Source organism: Boleophthalmus pectinirostris, unplaced genomic scaffold, assembly GCF_026225935.1.
Source record: "Boleophthalmus pectinirostris isolate CB_2022bp ecotype Guang Dong unplaced genomic scaffold, ASM2622593v1 HiC_scaffold_2, whole genome shotgun sequence".
Lineage (NCBI taxonomy): Eukaryota > Metazoa > Chordata > Actinopteri > Gobiiformes > Gobiidae > Boleophthalmus > Boleophthalmus pectinirostris.
In genome coordinates, this window is record NW_026571152.1 from 10,091,623 (window position 1) to 10,115,160 (window position 23,538).

At 39.2% G+C, this 23,538-nt stretch overlaps 1 protein-coding gene across 1 annotated transcript in view; it reads right to left on the bottom strand.

Moving 5' to 3' along the window:
* Positions 1-2,222: 2,222 nt before the first annotated feature.
* tmtc3 (transmembrane O-mannosyltransferase targeting cadherins 3) overlaps positions 2,223-23,538 on the bottom strand; it is a 59,283-nt gene continuing 37,967 nt past the window's right edge. Inside the window, exons 10-14 of the mRNA XM_055155573.1 lie at positions 22,867-22,978; positions 19,144-19,247; positions 17,581-17,750; positions 16,307-16,533; positions 2,223-9,803 (exon numbers count right to left, since the gene is read on the bottom strand). Of these exons, the coding sequence (XP_055011548.1) occupies positions 8,944-9,803; positions 16,307-16,533; positions 17,581-17,750; positions 19,144-19,247; positions 22,867-22,978 (1,473 nt within the window). The 3' untranslated portion in view covers positions 2,223-8,943. The remainder of the gene's footprint in view (positions 9,804-16,306; positions 16,534-17,580; positions 17,751-19,143; positions 19,248-22,866; positions 22,979-23,538) is intronic.

Sequence of the window (23,538 nt, forward strand, 5' to 3'; positions counted from 1 at the left end):
TTGCTTTCTACGTTCTTTTCTCTTTCATTCTCTTGTCAGTAAAATTTATGGACTTTTGCTTAACCAGTGTGAATGCACTGTAAGTTACACAGAGGTGGGGTGGTAATTTGCAAATTACCAGACATCTCCAGGTTGTACTTATCCGGTGCAAATAAGGCTTAAGACTTGTTTGACAACACAAATAATCTCACCTGTTGTAGTTGCAAATAAACCAAGTTGAGGTCAGATTATGTTAAAATAAAGATCAGACTTTACAAACCTCAGAGAGAGCAGTGTTTACAGTTAGTGTTATAAGCCCAGGGATCATTGAATCAGCAGCAAAGTATCAATTCAGCGTCCCTACATTTAAATATTTACAAAGATTTTTACTTTGGGAAATAATATCTTGTTAAAAATGACATTAGAAAGTAGGGGTGTAACGATATCCAAGTCTCACAATACGATATTGTCACGGTATGAATCTTATGTGGGAAAGCTCACGATTAGGGATGTAACAATATCCAAATCTTTCGGTACGATATTTTCACGATATACATGTCACAGTATGATATTTATTGTGATATTGTGATACAAAACTGTGAATATGCTACTTTTTCCTCTTAAAATGCCTTGACAAGACCTAATCTAAAGAATTACGACTTAAAAGTGCTTAGAACTGTTATTTCTTCTTGTAGTCCACACTGAAATGGAGCAAAGGATCATGGTCTATGTAGTTCCCTTCATATTTTTTTTTAGCTATTGCTGCACCATAACTCTTAATTTAAGCAGACTTGTAATTTGATATATTGTGATGGTCCTCGATATTATTGTGAGAAGTCTGACGATACGATATCACGATATTTCGGTTATTGTTACATTCCTGTTAGAAACTACTGTACATTGAGTGAACGAAGACTAACCAACTTTATAATGTTTTATTACACAAAAGATTTTCAAAAAGATTAATAAAAGCTGAATACATGAGCATACTGCCAGTGGTCATAAACGTACAGTGCATCGGAACAATAAATAACAAAACAAAACATGTCAAATACCTCAAGTACACAGAGAAAGACTGAGCTAATGTTAACGCAAAAGCAATGTCGTACCAGGATCCAATAGAAATACATGGGTCTGACTATTGCACTGTAAAAATGGATTACACGAGATTATCTGAGAGTGCTTCACAGTCTGTTCATGTATACTTATCTAGTGATATGCTAGACCTTTCCATTGTTTATTCATTATTTGAATTACTGGCTTTTCAATAGGCTCTATTCACTCTTCCGTCACAAAATCAGCAGACGTTTGGAAACATGCGGATGACCGTTGGCGATAGTGACTCTGAGAAAATGGCCCGGCTTTCTTCATCTAGATTTAATAGATGCATCAAGAATCTCGGACTTCCAGTCACTTGCGCAATGCATAGACATGTGTCCATTGACAAAGCCAGTCTTTTCTAGTCTTTTGAACCATATTGCTTTTGTTTCTGGTTCTGATATTGTCATAGTTTAGTTTTGGGATTGGGACATTGTAACTGTGTGGTTGTTGGATGTCCTAACAGTGGAAAACGGCTCAAGAAATTTGTTTGCGAACTCCATAAGATCCATCAGATCTGGGTGACTGCAAACCTCTGTTCAAACTGTTTCCCTTCCCAACAGAATTGAAAAATAGTGAAAGGTGAAGGTGATGGGCAGTACTGTTACACAGGAAAGATGAAAAAGGAAACCTCTGACCGCCTAAATCATCCTGAGTTTGCAGTGTTACATTTTGTATGTGGAGCGCCATCAAAGCAGGATCCTGTTTGTTAAGTGAGAGGTGCAGAAGACAAACAGGCCGAGCTCGCACTTTCTTGTTCTTGTGACTTTACAGCAACTTTATGTTACATTACGCAGTGGAAGGTGTTTCTTGGTGAACAGCTGGTGCCTTTCGCTTTGGTGTTGACTTTTTAAATTCATAACCAAGGTTGAGTGAGGGATCAGGATTTTGGTTTGATGGCGCTCCACATACAAAATGTTCACTGCAAACTCAGGTTGATTTAGGCAGTCAAAGGTTTCCTTTTTCGTCTCTCCCGTGGATCAGTACTGCCCATCACCTTCGCCTTTCACTATTTTTCAATTCCGTTGGGCAGGGAAACAGTTTGAACAGAGGTTTGCAGTCACACAGATCTGATTCCCTTTTGCAGTTATGAAGTTCTCAAACAAATTTCTTGAGCCGTTTTCTGCTGTTAGAACATCCAACAACCACACAATTACGATGTCCAAATCCCAAAACTAAAATATGATAATATCAGAACCAGAATCAAAAGCAATATGGTTCAAAAAACTAGAAAAGATCATCTTTGTCAATAGACACATCCCAAACAAACACGGCGGTTTGATGCTCACTTTTTCGGAAAATCCTTCCCAGTATGCATTGTGCAGTGACCGGAAGTCTGAGATTCTTCATGCATCTATTGTATTTATTTTTTCCTTTTATAAATTGTCTATTCATTTGTGTATTCAAATTTGTCAAACTCAATAATAAAAGTTACAACCAGCTGCCTGTAAGTGAAGATGCGTTTAGAGTCACGTCCCCCCGGAAAGCTTTGGCAGGTTGTGAAGGCCGCTGCTGGGCGATAGTTTTATCACACTGGAAGTCGTCATCTGAATGTGTCCAAACGTCTTAAGATAAGCGTGAAAAGAGCCTATAATTAGTGTGAGTGTGAGAATATTGTTTGTAGTGTAAAAAGGACAGTATCAATGACAAATGTTTATAAAATGTGCAACAAAAGGCCCCACAATAATTGCAGTTTTAAAGTTAGTTATGCCAATATTTTAGCAGAAAAAAAAGAAAAAAGATATCTTGGAAATTATAATAAAAATTGTCTTGTTTTGTTCATGTTAAGAAATGTTAAAGCAGCAATATGTAACTTTCTGGAGATGGCATGTCGCTCTCAGGATTCCATGGAAACCAAATGTTAAAACCACACTTGGGAACATGCTCCGCGGAGACAAATATGTTTTTTAGTGTGTACAGTTACAGCCTCCTCCAAGCCAAAAATGTTTTTCAGTGCAATAAACTCAAACAAAATGAAAATGAAACAAAAAAACATAAATTTGTTTTAGTAATTTTTTGGCTTAAAAGTCACATATTGTGGCTTTAGCAAACAAAAAAGCAATTGTAAGTAATAGTACAGTAATTAAAAGTGCCGTTGTATAATGTGAAATGAACAAACTATTACAACCATTTTGTATGGTGGAAGATATTTCAGATGGCAGTTTCTTGTAGGTTTACAGCCAACAGATTGTATTACAAATGGAAATAACACTTGTACAATTCTCTGTGGAAAAGTAATAATTTGTAATAAAAAAGCCTGCTGTAAAAAGCTTCCATTGACTACCGATCTCCCATGGTTTTTCATGTTTTTCATTCGTGGTGTGGTAAGTGGCAAAGCAACATTTCAAGTTTTATTCGTATCCCAAACGAATTCCGTGCAGTCTGTTAATGGACAAAAGCAGCTGAATACGAAACATACAAGTGAATATGTGGAGCTCGATTAAAGGCGCTGTACCTGACACGAAAAACAGAACTAGTTCATTTTAAGGTTCATTTTAAACCGTTTAAGATTTGCAGTACCTTATGCATTCTGAGCATCGTAATAATTCACTCTGATGAGTTTTTCACAACTTTCAAAGACCAGAGCAGAGTTTTGCTGTGAACGCACAGCTCGGGAGCTACTGGTAACTCTCCACCATCTTCCAAGTAGCTCGCCAAGGGATTTCTGAATTACATGTATAGCGCTGAATAAGTAAAATTTGATTAAGTAAAGAAACTTGTGAGGGACTGGCGAAAAGCGAGAACAGAGAACACAGTTTCACAGCAACCGGGAGGGCGGGCCATGCCTTGACTTCAGTGACAACCGAAGTTGCGTGGAGTTGCTCAGAAGTGACACCGAGGATGAAGAATTCAGTGGATTCAATGTATTTAGTGATTTGGAGTGAGATGGAGAGTTTAGTAAACTTATGTTATGTAGTTATCTGAATAACTATTAACATACGTTAATATACCAGACGCCTATTCAGTCTGTTGTTCTTTATTCTATTGTTGTTACTATAACTTCCCTTTCAAGATAAAATGTGTGTTCCCGGTTCCTGATTTTATAAAAATAAATTTCCCGCAAAAAGTGTGTCTTATAGTCCGATGTCACTTATACATGTTTTTTTTCTTCATTATGCATTTTTTGGCTGGTGTGACTTATACTCCGGAGCAACTTATAGTCTGAAAAATACAGCACTCAGTTTTTGTGACCGTTGAAACTAGTAGCTCTCTGGCATTTTCATTATGTAAAGGTAGCTCACCAGAGGAAAAAGTCATGAGACCCCTGATATAAAGCAACAACTTGCATGCTAACACACACTTCCTGATTATCGGGCAATACAGCGCCTTCTAATCGGCACACGGCAGACTTATTTTGGCCCCAAGAGCTGCTTATACTCGCTCAAGTACACGGGAAAAAAATTAGATACAGCGCCTTTAAATGTTTTAGATGTTTTAAAACCAGCGAGTTGTAACCAGATCATTCCAGCAAAAAGGAGCAAAAATAAGAGATTGTTTTGTAGGAAATTCACTGTGAAAATTCTAACTTTGAAGTGAGCGCAATCTGAAAATGAAAAACTCATGACTCAAATCGGGACAAAACACACAAAACATCTACACAACTCAGTCTACTTGTGCAAACTTGAGAATTGTACCATAAGTCTCCTGTTCTATACAACATTTTAAGGAAAATTCAAAAGACGTAGATTCAAATTGTTAGTCGCTATAGCAACGGCCCCAATTTTTCATCATTCTTAAACCCATGAACATTCACGGAGATGTTATTGCTTTGCTGAGAATGTTCCACAGTATGGCATTAAACACATCTATCCCAAAGGAGACAAGCGGGCGACACCGTAGCATGCCAAATTGCAGGTCAGATCTGTGGAGAGGCGAGCTTGCATACAGAACAATTTCATGATTTTCAAGGTATTTTCTTACCGACAATGCAGTAATTGGATAAATGCAATGCAACTTTGGAACATTCCAGGCAACATACTGAAATAAATCTTTCTGAAGGAGGGTCCAACATCTGCTTGTCTCCATGGAGATGTTAGTAACTCGCCTGTAATGTTTCACAGTAAAGTTATCTATCCAGCATTTATCTAACTTAAAGTACGTGAAATCAACTCTTGTGAGCTTTAAGCCATGTTGGAATACTGTTACTGTTAGTTGTGTTTTGTTTCAGTAACACGTTTGAGTAAACCTTTTTTTATTAGTCTGTTTACATCTCCAAAGCTCAAAATGCTCTGTTCCACCTTATGTTGTTTTCAAGTAAACAGCAATGTTTTCAAGTGCTTTCTGATTAAGAAAAACTCAGCCTAAATCTGCAGGGTTTATGTGCTGAACATGTGTGAATGAAACAAAAAACAAATGCAGGTCTGTTTGTGATGAGGAGACACTAGCCACGTTTACATGATGTTTTTTAACTCTGAATTAAATAGTGCGGAATTTAAATACTCTCCTTCGAGTTTACATGGAAATGATAATTCCGAATTGAGGTTTACATGGAAAACACATCGCCATCGCCTTTATTTAATCCTGCTCAGTGTCTGGGGGTGGGGAAGGGTTCGGATTGGACAGAAACACAAACGTATTTACGTCGACCAGAAGAAAACACACACTTCAGCTGCTACCGGCTTTTCTGTCATCTTGGTTTGTTATTACGCCAAGGACAAAAACATGATATAAACTTTTTCTGCAGTTGTTCCGATGATAATTAAGCAGAAGCTTGAGAATTCTCTCATCACGCTTTACGTTTGACAGCTGAGGAGGAGAAGGGAAGAGTGTTGGAGAAGGGAGGAAGAAGACAAACTGAGTCAACGGCTGCTCTACCTCAACCCACTCCCGCAACACGCTCATAAATCCAAAGAGCTCTGGATGAAAGTTCGAAGCCAGGACTGGTGGAGCTGAATCGTCACAACGAGCATGCACTGAACGATTGGAATTATTTTTAAGAAGAATAAACGTTTACATGATCGAGGAATAAATTTATCTGGTTTTAGAACTGGAATAAACCACAAGAAACAAGAATTCCTATAGTGAGCACCTCTCCACAGATCTGACCCATAACATGGCTTGTTTGCGCCACCTGCTTGTCTCCATGAAGACAGACCAGTGTAATGCCATACTGTGTAACATTACAGTTTTAGCAATAACATCTCCATGGAGAAATTTAAGATGGGGGCGAACCTTACTACTACAAAACGTTACATAGTGCATGTTTAATTTTCTAAATAAAACATTGAAAATCTAATTATAATCACAACTTGATCATTTTTGCATATAATTCTGCCCGACCTAAAACCTACTTTGAGATTCTGATGCTGAGATTCTAGCTGTGTTTTGCCGGAAGACTCCCCATTGCAAAGTGGTGTAGCAATCGTTTCGTGATCAAAAAGAATGTCCCAAAATGTCCGCTGCGTCGCATTCAGGAAGACAGTGGGGGCTGAATTGTTTACACGTTTCACAGCGAGATCCTTTATGGTGAAGAGGGGTTATTTTCAGATATCGCTCAATCCTCCAGGGGGCGACGTCACTTCCTCCCATTGTTTTGGATACAATCATTTCAATGTCATAGTTGTGAGTCACATCTTTGCGTCGTGAAAAAAAAAAAGACAAGAAAAATAATCCAGTGATAAACATGAATGGTTAACCCAAACAATGGCCACAATACACACACCCACTGGCCGCTTTATTAGGTACGGCTCTCCCAATGTTTTTCAATGCGGAATCGAAGACGCTGCAAAGAAAATCGTGTAAATCTGTTCGAAAACTGGATCATTTCTCTCTAATTTCGCAACAACCACTCCACATCTTCAGATTAACTACCATTTAACCTGCGCTCATCTCAGTCCAACACAACAAGGCTCTAAGGAGGAAAGTAGGGCATCTGACCCACGGGGATGTAGGAGGGTTGGAGGGCATCTGACAAACAAGAATACATTTGAATAATAACTCTGAATCACCGATGCTGCTCAAGTTAACGCAGCGAAAAAACCATTGGAGGAGGGGTACCTAATATTGTGGCCAGTCTTTTTTGCATATTAGACTAAATACACAGCGTCACATTCACTTAAATAGTGTCACCCAAACGCGCTTAGCTTTGTGCTTTCCCTTTGAAGCTCATGATTAGTGTTTAAAAATGCAAAAAAAAGAATAGTAATAAAAATACAGTTAACACCTGTCCATTCGGCGCACTGCGAAAAGGAAAATAAACACGTTAAAATGACTTGATTTCTGAAAATATAAGTTGTTTTAAGGAGTTTTGACTAATTCATAGTTTTATTTTGTAATGTACTAGTTCTGAGTTTAGTCTGAATACTGCTATGGTGTGTGTTCAGTTGTCAGTGCACTATTAGTAAACCAACTCTAAACTGCTTAAAGCTGCACTGTGTAACTTTTCTGAGAGTCCAATGCATGTTTGTCTCCATGGATACGTTATTGTTTTGCCAGGAATGTTCAACAATATGACTAAGTTAATCTATCTTGCGTTTATTCAATTAGTTCAAGTTGTTTTTACAGTTTTTATAGGGTTTTTTTTACGCAAAATTACATGTTTGAAAGACATGTTTTGTCACAGCGATCGGGGTCGCCTCTTCACAGATCTGACCGGTAATTTTGTTTCGTTAAATCACCTTTCTTGTATCTATAGATAGACAAGTTTAATGCCATACTGTGAAACATCCCAGGCAAAGCAATAACATCTCCAACTAGGTGGCAGACGCTCCAACAGAAATTTTTTTTACTAAATTAAATTAAACTATTAGTGTTGCCATGATACTATAATTTCACACATGATTTCAATACTAAGGAATAGACTAGATTCTGATAATACGATAATGATAAAAAAAAACAAAAACAACAACTTAGAGGCACAGTTTATGGTTGCGGGTCCATCACCTGCTTGTTTCTATAGATATGTTCCACAGACATTTAACATCTAGCTTAAATTTATTCAATTACAGGTGGTTTTATCCCTTATAAATACCTAGAAAAATAGGCATTCTGACTGTGAGCAGAGCCGCCTTTCCACAGATCTGACCTGTAACTTTGTCTGGTTTAGTCTCCATGAAAATAGAAAGGTTTAATAACATACTGCAAAATATTTCAGACAAAGCAAAAACATCTCCATGGGGAAAAGCAGGTGGCGGACCCTCGCCCAGAAAAGTTACACAATGTACCTTTATTCCGTAGTACTTTCTTTTGTGGTTTTATATGCGTGTCCCTCAGTGGTCAAAAGTAGGTTCCATAGTGGTCCATGGTTGTATACTAGTCTATGTGCTCTTATACTTGTTCTGATACAGCTCAAGATCATTCTTAAGACATTCATAGGGTGACCAGAATTTTGAAAAAAACAAAACAAAACTGGGACATCCCCGTTTTTTGGTGGTTGGTAATAGTAAAATTGCGGAACAAGTGCGTAATTAAAGAAAACTGTTATGCAAAGATGATTCAGGACCAACATGTGAGTCAGTATAGTCACATTTTCTTAGTGTTTTGGTCGTTTTTAAGCAGATTTTTTGTATTTTACCTAAACAAATTACAATTCATGTCTCTCTTTAATGTTGGCAGGAATCAAATTGGTCAAAAATAAGGACACCTGGGACATTTTTTTGTATAAAACTGGGACAAATCAATGGTTTCGTATAAATCTGCTGGGACACGTGGCTCAAAACTGAGACTGACCCGGGTAAATAAGGACGTCTGGTCACCCTCGCTACTCAGGAAATGTTCATTTCCGTACTGTGAATGTGACTTTTTTAGTGTAACACCTGCTGAAATGTGTAGTTGATTTTGTATACTTTTGACAACCCTTTAAATCAAATTCAAGTCATTTTAACAGTGCATATTTGTTCTTTTGCAGTGTGCGCTTTTTAAAAAAAATCATTCGGTGCTCAGAATCCTCTCGATCTCCTCCAGTCTTTTCAGCGCTGCAGCTCGTTTTTCTTCAATGTCGTTTAAATCTTTGGTCGATTTTCCTGCAGGTTTAGTCCGCTTGTCAGATTGGCTCTGGTCCAAACCACTCTGCCCCGCGCTGCTCGCTTCCTTCGACTTCCTGCTATTCTTTTGCTTCCCGTTAGCGTTAGCGCCGCTCCCTTCCTGCTGCTTATCCTCCGGCTCCTTGTTGACGATCGGTTGCTTTTCCTCTTGGTGAGCGGCGCCCTCTTGTGGTGACGACGGCGGCGGCGCTGTTAACGGTTGCCCCGCTGCACTCATGGCGGCCATTTTGCTCCGCACGATGTTCAGATGCCGCTTCACGTACTCCTCGTTTGGCGCCAAAGCTAACGTCTCTACCAAGCAGCTTTCCGCTTTCGGTAAGTCGCGTTCCTCGAAATAAACGACGCACAAATTGTGTTTTCCCTGCACGTTTGTCGGATCTAGAGCGATTATTCTCTCAAAACAAATCTTAGCTCCTTGCGTGTCCTTTTTGTGGTTCATCAAAATATCTCCTTTGAGGATTAGCCCTTTGATATGGTCGGGATGATAACGTAAAAGCTCGTCCAAAACTGGCAAAGCGTCCGTCTCGCGTTTGGCTTGGGAGTAGAGAAGAGCGAGATTAAACAGCGCGCTACGGAAGCCCGGTTGGAGCCGAATCGCCTTTTTCATCCAGCGCTCGGCAGCCTCGTCTTCGTTAGCGTCCATGGCTAGCATCCCCAGGTTAAAGTAGCCGTTGGCGTCCTGCGGCTCCTCCTGCACGTACAGCAGGAAGCGACGGTTAGCTTCAGGCCAGAACTTTGGGTCGCCTACGAAAAGAGAGAAAACAAAAGTCAACGTTTTGATTAACAAACAGAAGTAACGGTGCTTTACCTGATTTTTACTGTCTTAAAAATTTGGAAAAATGAAGTACCGTATTTTTTGGACTATAAGCCGCACTTTTTTCATGGTTATGGTGGTCCTGCGACTTATACTCCAGTGTGACTTAAACTTAAATCATTCACACTGACAGCTGTGAGAGGGCGCTCTAGTCTTGTGTATCAGTATCTACTTCTCCTATTACTCCTGTACCACTGTCACTTCACTCTACTGCACGTCTTTTGCAAAAAGCCTCTGTCCTGTCTGTATCATGTCAGTCAATCGCACCATTACTTCTGTACCACTGAAATTTTTTAATTTAAGTGACTTCAGTGACACCAAAACCATCCTGTCAGGATTCAGAAAGGCCGGAATAATTCTAACTGGAACTGATGCCGAGTCTGACGACAGCAACACAGTAGAGGAAGTGACGCTCTGTTTACCTCCAGAGATCACGGAGTTGCTCAGACGTGACACAGAGGATGAAGAATTGAATTGGATTTAGTGATTTGGAGTGAGATGGAGAGTTTGGTTGTTCTGTTCTGTTGTTTATGTTATAGTTTATCTGAAGAACTGTTCATATGTGACGTTAACAATCTGTTCTCTGTTCTATTGTTATTACTAGAACTTGACTTTCAACAGGAAATGTCAAATCCTGGTATCTGATTTTATAAAATACATTTCACCCAAAAACTGTGACATATATGTTTTTTTCTTCTTCATTATTCATTTTTTGGCTGGTGCGACTTATACTCCAGACAGACTTATAGTCCAAAAAATATGGAAGGTTTGCAGTGGTCCAAAGTGAATCCTCACTTATTTTATGCATTCAGAGCACTATAATTATTCATCACAATGAGTTTATAAGTGCTCTTCACAACTTTCAGAGACCAGAGTTGAGTTCTGCCATCAAGGTAACGCTAGGGTGTCCAGATTTTCAAAATTCTAAACTGGGACACACCCGGATTTGGATGATTGGTATAAATATAATTGTGAAAAGAGTAGAGATGTGCGGATGGGCTATTTTTTCATCCGCAACCGCGACACAAAACTCATCATCCGCCCGCTGTCCATTTTGCATTTTGCAAGGTTTTCAAAACCGCACCCGCCCGCCATCCGCCGATTGATTTTAGATTTTAGAACAATCATACAGCAAACAAACTGAGGAGCCTCGATAAAAATGCAAACTCTGTAGCTCATTCATTCCAAAATTCGCTCAGCGTGTATGTTCGCATTCTTAATTGTCCGTAACAACCCAAACTTACCTGGTTTTCTTGCGCAGCTAATTAATTGACAATGTTTTCCGACTAGGCTATTTTTGAACCTTCTTGCCTTCGTGTTGGATGTTGTTACATTCTGAACATTCTGCCATTGCCCAATGTTATTTCAAAGTCATAGCCTCACTCCATCGGTCTTTCTTTAAGTTTTAAATACCCCGAGTGGCAGTCTACGCTATAATGTCTGCGTGTTTTAAAATATAACTGATATCGAAACAAAATAGACAGATCATCTCATCCAGATGAACCTTTATTGAAATCAGGCAATGCCCTTCTTTATATTCCAATTGAAATAGGCAAGACAAAAATGCATAACTAAATAAATATGGCCCTATAGCCACTTATGTGTTGGCAAACAGCTGAAATAAATTAGAAATAATAAAATAAACTGCATATAATATGTGCCTCGTAAACCTTAGGCATCAATAACCCGACACAACCTGAACCTTCAGAACATAAAAACGAGGTCAAATGGGCTAATTAAGGATATGACGTACACTTCATACTACAAGCATAGACAATGAGACTCGTCTTTTCAGATGTAGGTAACAATACTAACAATACAACCAATACTTTTTTTTTTTTTAGTAGTTAAACCGCCACCCGCCCGAATTTAATTAAAATATAATTTTTCGTCACGTCATCCGCCCGACCCGCGGATTAACCGCGGATACCGCGGTTGTAACCGCAATCCACGCATCTCTAGAAAAGAGCATGTCAGATTCTTGTGTCAGTTATATTCTGTGGGACTTCTGTTGCTGCTCATTTGCAAACATGTTTTTTTGTATTTTAGCCAAACAAATCACAATTTATGCTCCTCTTTACTGTTGGCAGGGATCAGATTAGTCAAAAATTGTGACAGCCCTGTTTTAGTCCTGGTTTAGACCTGATGTAGTCCTGGTTTAGTCTTAGATTAGTCCTGGTTTAGACCAAATTGGTCAACAATAGGGAGACGTGGGCCATTTCTTGTATAAAAATGAGACAAATCACTGGTTTTGGATAAATCTGCTGGGACAGGGGACACAGGGTTCAAAACTGGGACTGTCCTGGATAAATCTGGGACAGACAGACAGTACAGATTTATTTTGACCTCAAGAGCTGATTATACAATATGTCTGTACTGGGGCAAGACAAAGTTTGCTCAAATACTTGTATATAATCCATTTAAGCTTGTAAAAAATAAACAGTTTTTATTTAATTTCAAACAGCTGACAAAGAATATTATGATTTATTGAACTCAGAAATCTGTTTGTACACCTGCATTAATATAAACCCAGCCAAAGCGACCAATTCAAACACACCTGGTTCGAGCATAACATCACACATAGCACGTAATGTATCTATGCTCACCTGTGCTCGCCTGCCCCAAAACAAACAGAGAAATGCCTTTGCAGAGGTCTCACTGTGACAAAGTGGAGGTTTACGGTAATAGATTATCAAAACCGTCCCTGGCTGAACGCTTGGTGACATGTGATAAGTCATAAGGTTTATACAAGCAAGGTCACAACAGTTTGAACAAATAGCAAATATGCAGCCGGACAGAACGGTGTTGACAAGAGTGAGAGGGGAATCTGCGTTGTCATGGAGATGTTAAAGGAGATTTTAGATAGTTACACAAAATGAACTCTTATAATGAATGCTGTTCCCTCAAAAACATACCTGAAGTTGTGTTTTGTTTTGGGTGACCGGGACAGTCCCAGTTCCAAGCCCTGTATCCCCTGTACCAGCAGATTTCTACAAAACCAATAGAGATGTAATGATATCCAAATCTCTCGGTACGATATTATCATAATATGCATCTCACAGATACACGATATTTATTGCGATATTTTTGAAGAGGCTAATATAATTGTAGATAGGTCACTTTTTTGTTTTTAAAATACCTTGACAAGATTTTGGTGTGAATCATTACCATCATCATCCCAAGAATTCAAGTGAAAAACATATTTCTTCATGTTGTCTGCGCTGAAATGAATCATGGGATATGTAGTTCCCTATGTTTATAAGCTGTTGCTACTATAAAACCATGCATTTAAACAAAAGAGCTTATGATTTGATATTTGTGACAGCCCATGATATTGTTGTGAGACTTTTGGCGATATGATATCACAATATTTCGGTTATAGTTACATCCTTAAAAAACAGTGATCTGATCTAAACCAGGACTAAACTAAGATTTATAGGATCAACCAGGACTACATCAACTCTAAACAAGGACTAAAACTGAACAATCACAACTTTTGAGAGTAGGGATGTAACAATTACCGAAATATCGTGATATCGTATCGTCAAAGTTCTCACAATAATATCGTGGACCATCACAATATATCGAATCACAAGTCTCTTTGCGTAAATGAAGAGTTATGATGCAGCAATAGCTAAAAAGACACAGGGAACTACATAGACCATGATGCTTTGCTCCATTTCAGTGCAGACTACAAGAAGGAATAACAGTTCTAAGCTATTTTAAATCTTAGTTCTTTGGATTAAGTCTTGTCAAGGCATTTTAAGAGGAAAAAGTAGCATATTAACAGTTTTTTTAACCTCCACAATATATTGCAATATACATACCGTGAGATGTATATTGTGAAAATATCATACTGAGAGATTTGGAGATTGTTACATCCCCAATCGTAAATATCGTACTGTGAGGTTCATACCGTGACAATATCGTATCATGAGACTTGGATATCGTTACACCCCTAGTAAAGAGGAACATAAATTGTCTTTTGTTTAGTCAAAATACAGAAAACCGTGTTTGCAAAGGACCATAAAGCAAAAAAAATGCAGCTACAGAAGTCCCTCAGATCATGAATGACACAAGAATGCACAATCTCACAATTTTAACTATCCTAATCCAGGTGTGTCCCAGTTTAGAATAAAAAAATCTGGTCACCCTAGTTTTATTTCATTCATACATGTCTTCATCTCCAAAGCTCAAAATGCTCTGTCCCACCTTGTGATATCGTGTAGTTGTAGTTTTCAAGTTAACAGCTGCCTTTTAGATTTAGTTCAATAGAAATGGGCAATTCTGTCGCTGAAATGATCCAAATGATTGAGTGTTTTGTGTTTGAGAAACGAACTCAGCCTAAATATGCAGAATTTGTGTGTAAAACAAGTTGAATGTGAATGAAACAAAACACAACCCCAGGTATTTTTGTGATGAGGAAATGACATTATAGCATACATCAAAAAATAGAGTAATATGGGCCCAATTTTCTTAAATATACTTTCCATCAATTACCAAAAGCTAATTCAGAGCAGGGTATAGGGACCTGTCAAAGTAACATTCCACTTCTTGTCACATCATCAGTTTATTTGGTTTTGCCAATCAAAAACCCATCAACTATTTGACCTTTGCAAAGGAGGATAAGCTTTTTATGTCACAGCAAGGTTCAACACGCCCCTGCAGATATATTAGATAAACATATTTTTTATACCTTTATCGGTGACTCAGAGTTAACCAATCACTAAAATGACACCTCGTTTGGTTTTACCGCAAAGTTCTGAAGAATGTGAGCATGATGTATGGCTGTAGTTTGGAGGAGGGAGTAAAAGGTGAGGGAGTCACTGTCAAACACAAAATAAATACGTGATCCTTTTCAAAACACTGCACCTTGAAAAGTGAAGCCGAGTGTAACGCCTGAGTCAAAGAGGTCAGAAAACCCCGCTAAACCCCAGAAATTCAGAACATAAAAGGTGCAGGTGAGATTAGATTATATGGGATTATGTGACATTACATGATTTAAACAAAGAACAAGTGTACTGTATTGCTGTGAACATAAACATCGTTTCTTCTTCTTTTAAAGCCACACTATTTATCTTTTAGCCATAAAATAGGCTACAATAAGAGGTTTAAGAAAGCTTTCAGAAATATTTATGTGCATAGGATAGAGCATAAAATAAATATTCGTAAACTCTCGAATGAGTCCAGTCGCACATAAAATGTATTGTGTGTATTTTATCCATCAGAAAACTAATTGACAAGTTACAACATCATGAATTCCAATCATGAAATGAAAGTTCACAGACGCGACTTCACTGTCAAACATACATCATCACTTCACTGGCGTTATTTATTGAGCAGAAGAAACATCGATCGAGATGCTGGACTTTTGCCCCACAAAGCTTTCTTAGTCCATACATGTTCTTCTGTGTGTTTGTTGCGCTGAGAAACATCCTCACTGTGAGCGGGTTTGCCTCTGACTCTTGCCTGTTTCCATGGAAATGTGGTTCCTTTGGTCAACATCTTATCTAGCTCCATGAAGAATGTTCTGGTGTATAATTAAATTTTCTATTTCCAAGGAATCGTGAAAGTGTTGTGCCACCTCCAGAAAATGACATACTGTACCATTAATATTATTTATTATTGGGTTTTCATTTCCTTGCACTGTCCCTTTTCAGATGTCGATGTCTGTGAATGAATGAATGAATGGACTGCCTCAAACAAACTCAATTTACATGTTAGTATGAATAAAGCTACCTTGAACCTTGAACATCAGGACTTAAAGACGATCAGACCTTATGAATGAAATGATTTGGGAAAAAATATCTACCGGTAATTGCGTTTTTGCGACTGCATTTTGATTTGCAACTTATGGTTTAATAATAGGATTCTGTTCAACGTTCATACATTTTAAGAAGAATTGACAAAAGACCTTAATATAAACTGACAAACTAATACAAGAATATGACTTTTTATTGTTTGTGGAGGAAAAGTTGGTAGTTCAAAATTCGCAGCCTTAGCGATTTGTCAATTATTGCATCCATTCATCTCGCAATTTCGTTTTGATTAGTATGTGACATATTTAGGTTTTCATTGACTGTGTGAACCTCATAGACTTTGATCAGGTGCGTTGTTGACCAAATAACTGTATAGTCACTTCTTTCCAAACATAACTATTCAAATAACCATTCATTCACTTTGATCGTTCAATGTTTAGTTTAGACAAGTCCAGACTAAGAATGAAGTGAACCCTTTGATCTTAACCTTTATAGTCCTCCATCTGAACCTCTTTTCTGCTCGTCTGGACCTGACCCTCTCCTCTTCATCATTTGCTCGATCTGATCATCTTCTATGTCCACTTGGCCCTCTCTTGTGCATCCACTGCCCTATTTGACCCTCTCCTCTGCTCCATCTGACCTTCTCCTCAATTTGTGGAAGATTTCTTCCTTACCGGACTCTTGCATGAGCAGAGCAGAGTTGAACAGGGCCAGCTTGTGTTTGGGGCTGATCTCCAGAGCGTGGTTGAAGTTGGTGAGAGCCTCTTGTGGTTCCTTCATCTCGATGTGGACTATGGCCAGGTTGTACCACAGATCTGCGTTGGTGCGGTCCAGATCCAGAGCACGGAGGTAGGCATCGCGCGCCTCCGTCAGCTTGTTCATCTTTAACAGAAGCTCACCTCTGCAACATAAATAAGTCAGAATATGAAAAGCCACAGTATGTAACTTTCTGAGTGACACCAGAACAAAACCAGGTCTATAACACCATTATATTCCATCCTAAATTATGGTTAAAATAGATCTAAAATATGACAAAAAACTACACACATAGATACATACCAAGTAAGCAAACTGCACAAAGAAACCCAGATGTGGAACATTACAGGCACACCCATCAGTAAAGTTAATTGTGCATTAAAGTGGGCAATTTGGAAAATAACCCCCGTTCAAACAAATACACGGCCAGTCAAAAGTTTATACACACTTCTTCATTTAATAATTGTATTAATTTCCATGACTATTTATACTGTAGATACTTACTGAAGGCATCACAACCATAAATGAACACATATAGAATGTAGGAAGCAAAAATGAACTAGATTTATTTTTTTTATTTTTGTTTTGATCACTACTTTGGCATTTCTCGACTCTAAGAAGACACTGCTGTGAAGTGAAAACCATTTCAGAAGACATGATTCATTATGAAGCTATTTGAGAGAAGGTCAAGGGTTTGTAGAGTCGTTGACAAAGCAAAGGATGGCTGCTTTGAGGATTTGAATGTAAAATATAAAATGTTTAGTTAAGTTATTTCACTTTTTCACTTTTTGCTACCTAATTCTGGTAGTATAGTTTAAAGAAGACATATTGTGCTTGAGTCTGCTACACATTGATCTAAAATGAATTAATAAATGAAACCATGCTACCGCAATGGAAGCAGACGTTACCATAAAAGTCATCACAACAAAGCACCACATTCTCCTATCTCAGGCTCCTATGGATAACTGCACTTCACACACACTTTTCTTCATTTGTACCAAAATGACTACGCAACACTGCTGATTCCTACAAGTATCACTCATTAAGAATACGGAAAATACATCTTCACAAGGGTAAATGAGAAGGAAAATGTTGAAAGATCTGAAAAGTAAATTTTCCAGAATAGATCTGCTTTAATAGTAATATAATAATATAACATGAGTCCATGATCGGAGATATATCTATCACCCACCTGCTGATGTAAGCCTGTTTGAAGTCCGGTCTCATACTGATGGCCTGTCTATACAGCTGGTCCGCCTCCTCCAGACGAGATTCATTCGCACGGATCAAATTCGCCAAATTTATGTAAACGTTCAGGTGGTTTGGCGCCACTCGGGTTGCGTACTTCTTTCCTGGAATCACCTTAAAAAGAAACATTTTCACATTTCACATTTTTTAGATATGAAATTACGTGAAAGCAGAGGAGAGGGTCAGATAGAGGACTATTAAGGTCAACCTAAAAGGGAATTCTGTTGTGTGTTCACTTAGTTCTGAGTGGACCTGTCTAAACTAAATGTTGAACCATGCTTATTTGAGTCAGCAGTATGAAAGGCGATACCAATCTTAAGAAGTGAATGAATGATTGCGGTTTAAATACTGTATTTTCCGCACTACAGGGCGCACTCATAAGCCTCCAACCCCATCAAAAAACGACTGTGTGCCCCACAATCCAGAGCGCCCTATACACGAATCCACTCGGGTGTGCCAGCACGACTTCAGTAAACTACAAAGCTGCACCACCCGCAGCGCACGCAAACACGCACGGAGCAGACAGCGACCGCACAGCGAAAAACACCCGCAGCCACACTCATCACACCACGCTGACGAGGAATGGAACGGAGGAACAAACCGAAAAAGTGAGTACAATGTGCCACTTCTAGACACAACTGAACAACTGAGTCACTGCGAATACGCCGACAATCCAGCGGTCCCAGACAGCACCCTCCCTAGCAAACAAACAAAGCCCAGAGTCACCGTGAACGTGCCAAACAAAGTCCCACTGACCCATCTAACTGTTGTGTTTTGTTTAATGCACCTTATAGTCCGGTGCGGTTTATATGTGAAAAAAGTTCAAAAATAGACCACTCAATGACGCCTTATAATCATGAATGCCCTATAGTGCGGAAAATACGGTAATTATGTTTGGAAGAAAGTGACTCTGCAATTACCAGGTGAACACCAGTCTCAACTTCCCAATCCTTCTCTGCCCATTTGCCTTGGAAATCAATAGAATCAATCAGAGTGCCGGTACTACAACTCTGGGAGAGTATCCAACTGTGGTTTCAGTTCACAGTATGGCTGATACAACTAATGGAGTACATCACAACTAATTGTACTTAGCTGTGATATACTTAAATAACTGTAAACTAATTTAGTAGTAGGAATTAATATCTGAACTCTAAAACACCCCCTCTTTCTCTCTCTTTATCTCGATCCCTCTCTCTCTTTCACCCTCACCCTCACTAACCTCCCTCCCCCTTCTTTGTATTCCTTTCTCACTCACCTGTGGCATCAATTTGTAGGCTTCCTCTCCATCCCTCTTTCTCTGCTCCCTCCCTCTGTCCCCTCTCTTTCAGTCTCTCTTTTGCCTCGCTATCTCCATCTCTCCCTGTTCCACACTCTCTTCCTCTCTAACTCTCTTCTCCCTCATCTGTAGCATTAGTCCCTTGGCGACCAGGTAAGCCTCCTCTCCCGCTCTCCTCTCTCTTTCTCTCTCTCTGTTGCCTCACTACCTCCCTTTCTCTCTCCGTCTCACCTGTGGCATTAGTCCCTTGGCGACCAGGTAAGCCTCCTCTGCCTCTCTGGAGCGGTTCAGGTTCTTGTAAGTACGACCGACGTTCATGTGAGCTCCGATGTCATCTGGAGAGAAAGAGGATCAGATTACATTTACGAAAAAACAAAATACGCGAATAAAACTATTTGCATGAATCACAATCACATCATTGCAACAAACTGCAGATCATACGAGCGAGCAGCAGAATTTTTTTCATTTGTACCAAAATGGCTACGCAACCCAGCCGAATCCTACGCATATCACAGATTAGGAAAATAAAATTGGAGAACGAAGTAAGAACAGAGCAGTGGGTGTGTAAACTGTGAAAACGGGGGTAGATCAAAATACAGGAGAATAAGGATTGCTCAAACATGCACGAATCACTCTAAATATAACTTTGAGAGGGTAAATGAGAAGGGAAACAACTATAACATTTTTTACAAACTCTGAAAAGTCGATTTTGCAGAATAGGTCTCCTTTAAGGTTAATTAAGATCAGACTTTTTATTCTAAATTGTAAACAACTTCTTTTTATACAGCTCACTTACTGTACCTTTGCTAAAATTTTTGCGAATAAACCAGTATAATACGTTTGGAAAGGTGTTAAAAATATATTCTGTTCTAATTTTACCTTTGCATTTAGTGAGATTCTAACTCAATAGTCTCTTTGTTAGCTTCACTGGCAACTAATATGCTTGACTCTTTAATCTCAAAAACAGGCTTCCTGGAAAACAAAGCGAGAGGTGGACTGAGATCTGAAGACTGAGGTGTGACTAATGTACTGATTCACTGATCTGATATCTTGGGCTGTGGTTGACTAGTCTACTAACTGACCAAAACTTGTAGATTAATAATGTTTTTTAGATTATAAGGATTTATGTGGGACAGAATAGGCAACGTGAATGTGTGCGTTAGCTGAAGAGTTTGTATTTTTTGGTATTTATAAGCAAACAAAACAGATTAAAGTTATGTTTCATAAGTTTTATCTGTCTTTATATAAATACATTGTTTCCTAGGACTTTTTTCTGCATAAATAGTCCCAGGCGGGTGAGTGCAGTTTGGGTCAGCTGTACAGAGAGATAGAATAGTTTTGAGAGTTTTTGCCGAGCCCCCCATTAAATCGAATGACCGGCCAAATGAAGCCAATGATGCAGTTATAGCAGCTAATCTGGAGGTTTAATACTTAGAAATCTGACTATGTTTACTATAGCAATCAAAGATCCAGTCAGGAGTGGGGGTGTTGAAGTGTTGTAATGGTCCTTCCTGCCCACACCGCTGGTTTGGCAGTGAGGCAGGAGCTTAGCAACGCTGTCAATCAATGTTGTTAACTCTAGAAGGAGCAATCTCAGAGAAACAAGGTACCTGAGTGTTATTAATGTTCATATCCTGATTTACAGAAATAAACAAAGAGAGAGGATGTTTTTCAATAGAAAGTGAATTGGAAAAGACGGAGAGAAGCGTGCCCATTCCCACTTCCTATTTGGAACGCAGCGGCTAGATTTGATAAATACTTGGTCAGAGTCAATGAAAACAAACTATTTAAACTGTTGATACACATACAAAATGGAGCACAGCTGAGTAACGTCTAAATCAGATATATCACCACTAGCACTAATAATGAGCTAAACAATCTTTCATTTTGTTTCTCTTTCTAAGAATAAACGCTGTAATAGTTCAGCTTGTTTGACACACAGGGATACAGACGTCATACAGTCATTGTTACTCTACAAAATCCCTGGAAATTCCCAACATTATGGTTCCAAAATCCAGTTAAAATGAGGAGCAAAGCTAATGAGTAGCAGAGAGACAGACTGAGTAATTGTGAACATGTCTCTTAAGTTTTACCTGGAGCGTTTGAGTCATGCCATTGTTCTGCTCAATATTATGTTTATTAAACCCTTCTCTACTTTGTACAATGTGACCTGCTCCCAGTTGAAATCAGGCCAGAGTTTTGCTGTCATAGTAATGTTAATAACAACTAGTATGCTAACACTTTCACTTCTTGGTTCACTGATCAAAATGCTTCTTAATTAGATGGAGACAGTAGGCTACACAACAGTCTCATTTTGACCTCAAGAGAAATACAATAATTACTGTATTTGTACTGGGGCAAAACACATTTTTGCTCAAATATACGGGGAAAAATTGGGTACAGAACTTTTAAAACAGGCTATAAAGAATGCCTTACACTTGTAATGCACTTTACAGACTTGTCCACGCCTCTCAAAGAACTACACTGTCGTCATTTTTCACTCCACAGAAGATGGTTATCTATTGTAGCCACAGCAGCCCTGAGGCAGACTGACGGAAGGCTGACAGAAGCAAAACTGCCAATCTGCACCGTCATGACAGAACTTTGAGCTTCAAGCGAGTGACCATTGCTCTTACTACTGTCACCCAACACAAACAATTAGAACTGGAAAAGTGGAAAGTTCCAGACATATAATAAACACCCAATTTGAATTTGTTCAGTTACAGGGGTTTTCAGTATTAAAAAATACCTTGAAGACCTCACTGCAGCATTCTTAATGTGAGTGGATCATGGTCTATCTAGTTCCCTCTGTCTTATTTTAGCTATTTTCTGCACCATAACTCTTAAATTAAGCAGAGACTTGTAATTCGATATATATGCTGACAGCCAATGATATTATTGTGAGAACTTTGACGATACAATATCACAATATTTGGGTTACAGTTAGATCCCTACTAGATAGATTTAATGCCATACTGTGGTGCATTTCAGACAAAACAATAATAGTTCCATGAATACAAGCAGTGTTTTGTTAAATAAATTTTAAACTACCAGAAAAATGTGTTCAAGTATCTCGGGGTCTTGCTTCACGAGTGAGGGGAGGATGGAGTGTGAGATTGACAGGCGGATCGGTGCAGCTTCAGCAGTGATGTGGTCACTGTATCAGACCGTTGTGGTGAAGAGGGAGCTGAGCCGAAAGGCAAAGCTCTTGATTTACCGGTCAGTCTACGTTCCCACCCTCACCTATGGTCATAAGCTCTGGGTAATGACCGAAAGGATGAGATCGCGGATACAAGCGGCCGAAATGAGTTTCCTCCGCAGGGTGGCTGGGCGCTCCCTTAGAGATAGGGTGAGGAGCTCAGTCACACGGGAGGAGCTCGGAGTAGAGCCGCTGCTCCTTCACGTTGAGAGGAGCCAGTTAAGGTGGCTCGGGCATCTGTTTCGGATGCCTCCTGGACGCCTCCCTCGGGAGGTGTTCTGGGCGTGTCCCACTGGGAGGAGGCCACGGGGAAGACCCAGGACACGCTGGAGGGACTATGTTTATCGGCTGGCCTGGGAACGCCTTGAGGTTCCCCCAGAAGAGCTGGAGGAAGTGTGCGTGGAAAGGGAAGTCTGGGAGTCCCTGCTTAGACTGCTGCCTCCGCGACCCGGCCCCAGATAAGCGGAAGAAAATGGAATGGAATGGAGAAAAATGTGTTCCTTATGCATAAGACCCTGCATTTTGGATGGAATTGTCCATGTTGATGACATAGGGTATTCTGTTTTATAAGTCACTCACTCATCTTGTATTATTGTATTATACTTCTCAATTTTTGCCACTTAACTGATGTAAAACTATTAAAATTATGTTATATTTTAAATAGTATTAAACATTTACCACATTTACCACAACTGAAAATCATGAAAACCTGTCACATTTAAGTATTATCCCATGGTTCATTGATAGTTCCTTACCGGGCTGGACTCTGGTCGCCTGTAGGAAGTACCTCAGAGCCATAGCGTAGTTGTTTTGGTTTTCCAGCGCGTGGCCCACATTGTTCCACAGTTTAGCATTGTTCTTGTTCACCTGCAGAGACAAAAAAGATCACATTTATACTGAACCACCTGTAACAGTTCAGAGCCAAGTCTGTCAACGTGTTTCAATTACAATCATCTGGAACAAAGTTTTCCGAAGATGGGAAAATGTCCTCAAAATGTTGCATATAACGAGGAGCTGAATATGAATGAGCACTTTTATATTCAAGCTAATAGCGCTGAAATATAAATTGTGATTTGAAAGGCTGTTATTATTGAGTTATTAAGTTGTCCTCTGCAGAACAAAGCAGGTGTCTCCATTGTTCTCATTACGTTGGAGGCTGCGGGGTCTGTAGTTTGTGGTGAGATGCATGTGACTTGTATCTTGTATCATTAGCATAAACCTATGTAATTATTTCTCTGAAGAGGAATTCGGCAAGGAAATGTGTCCAAGAATACAGTGATAATGAAGGGATAATATTCTAGTTATTGCTATCGTAAAAACAAAGGTGAAATAAGTAACTTTTCCGATTGTCTCCGCAGAGATGTTATTGCTTTGCTTTAACTATTCCACAGGATGGCATTAAACGTATCCGTCTTGTGTACGGTGGA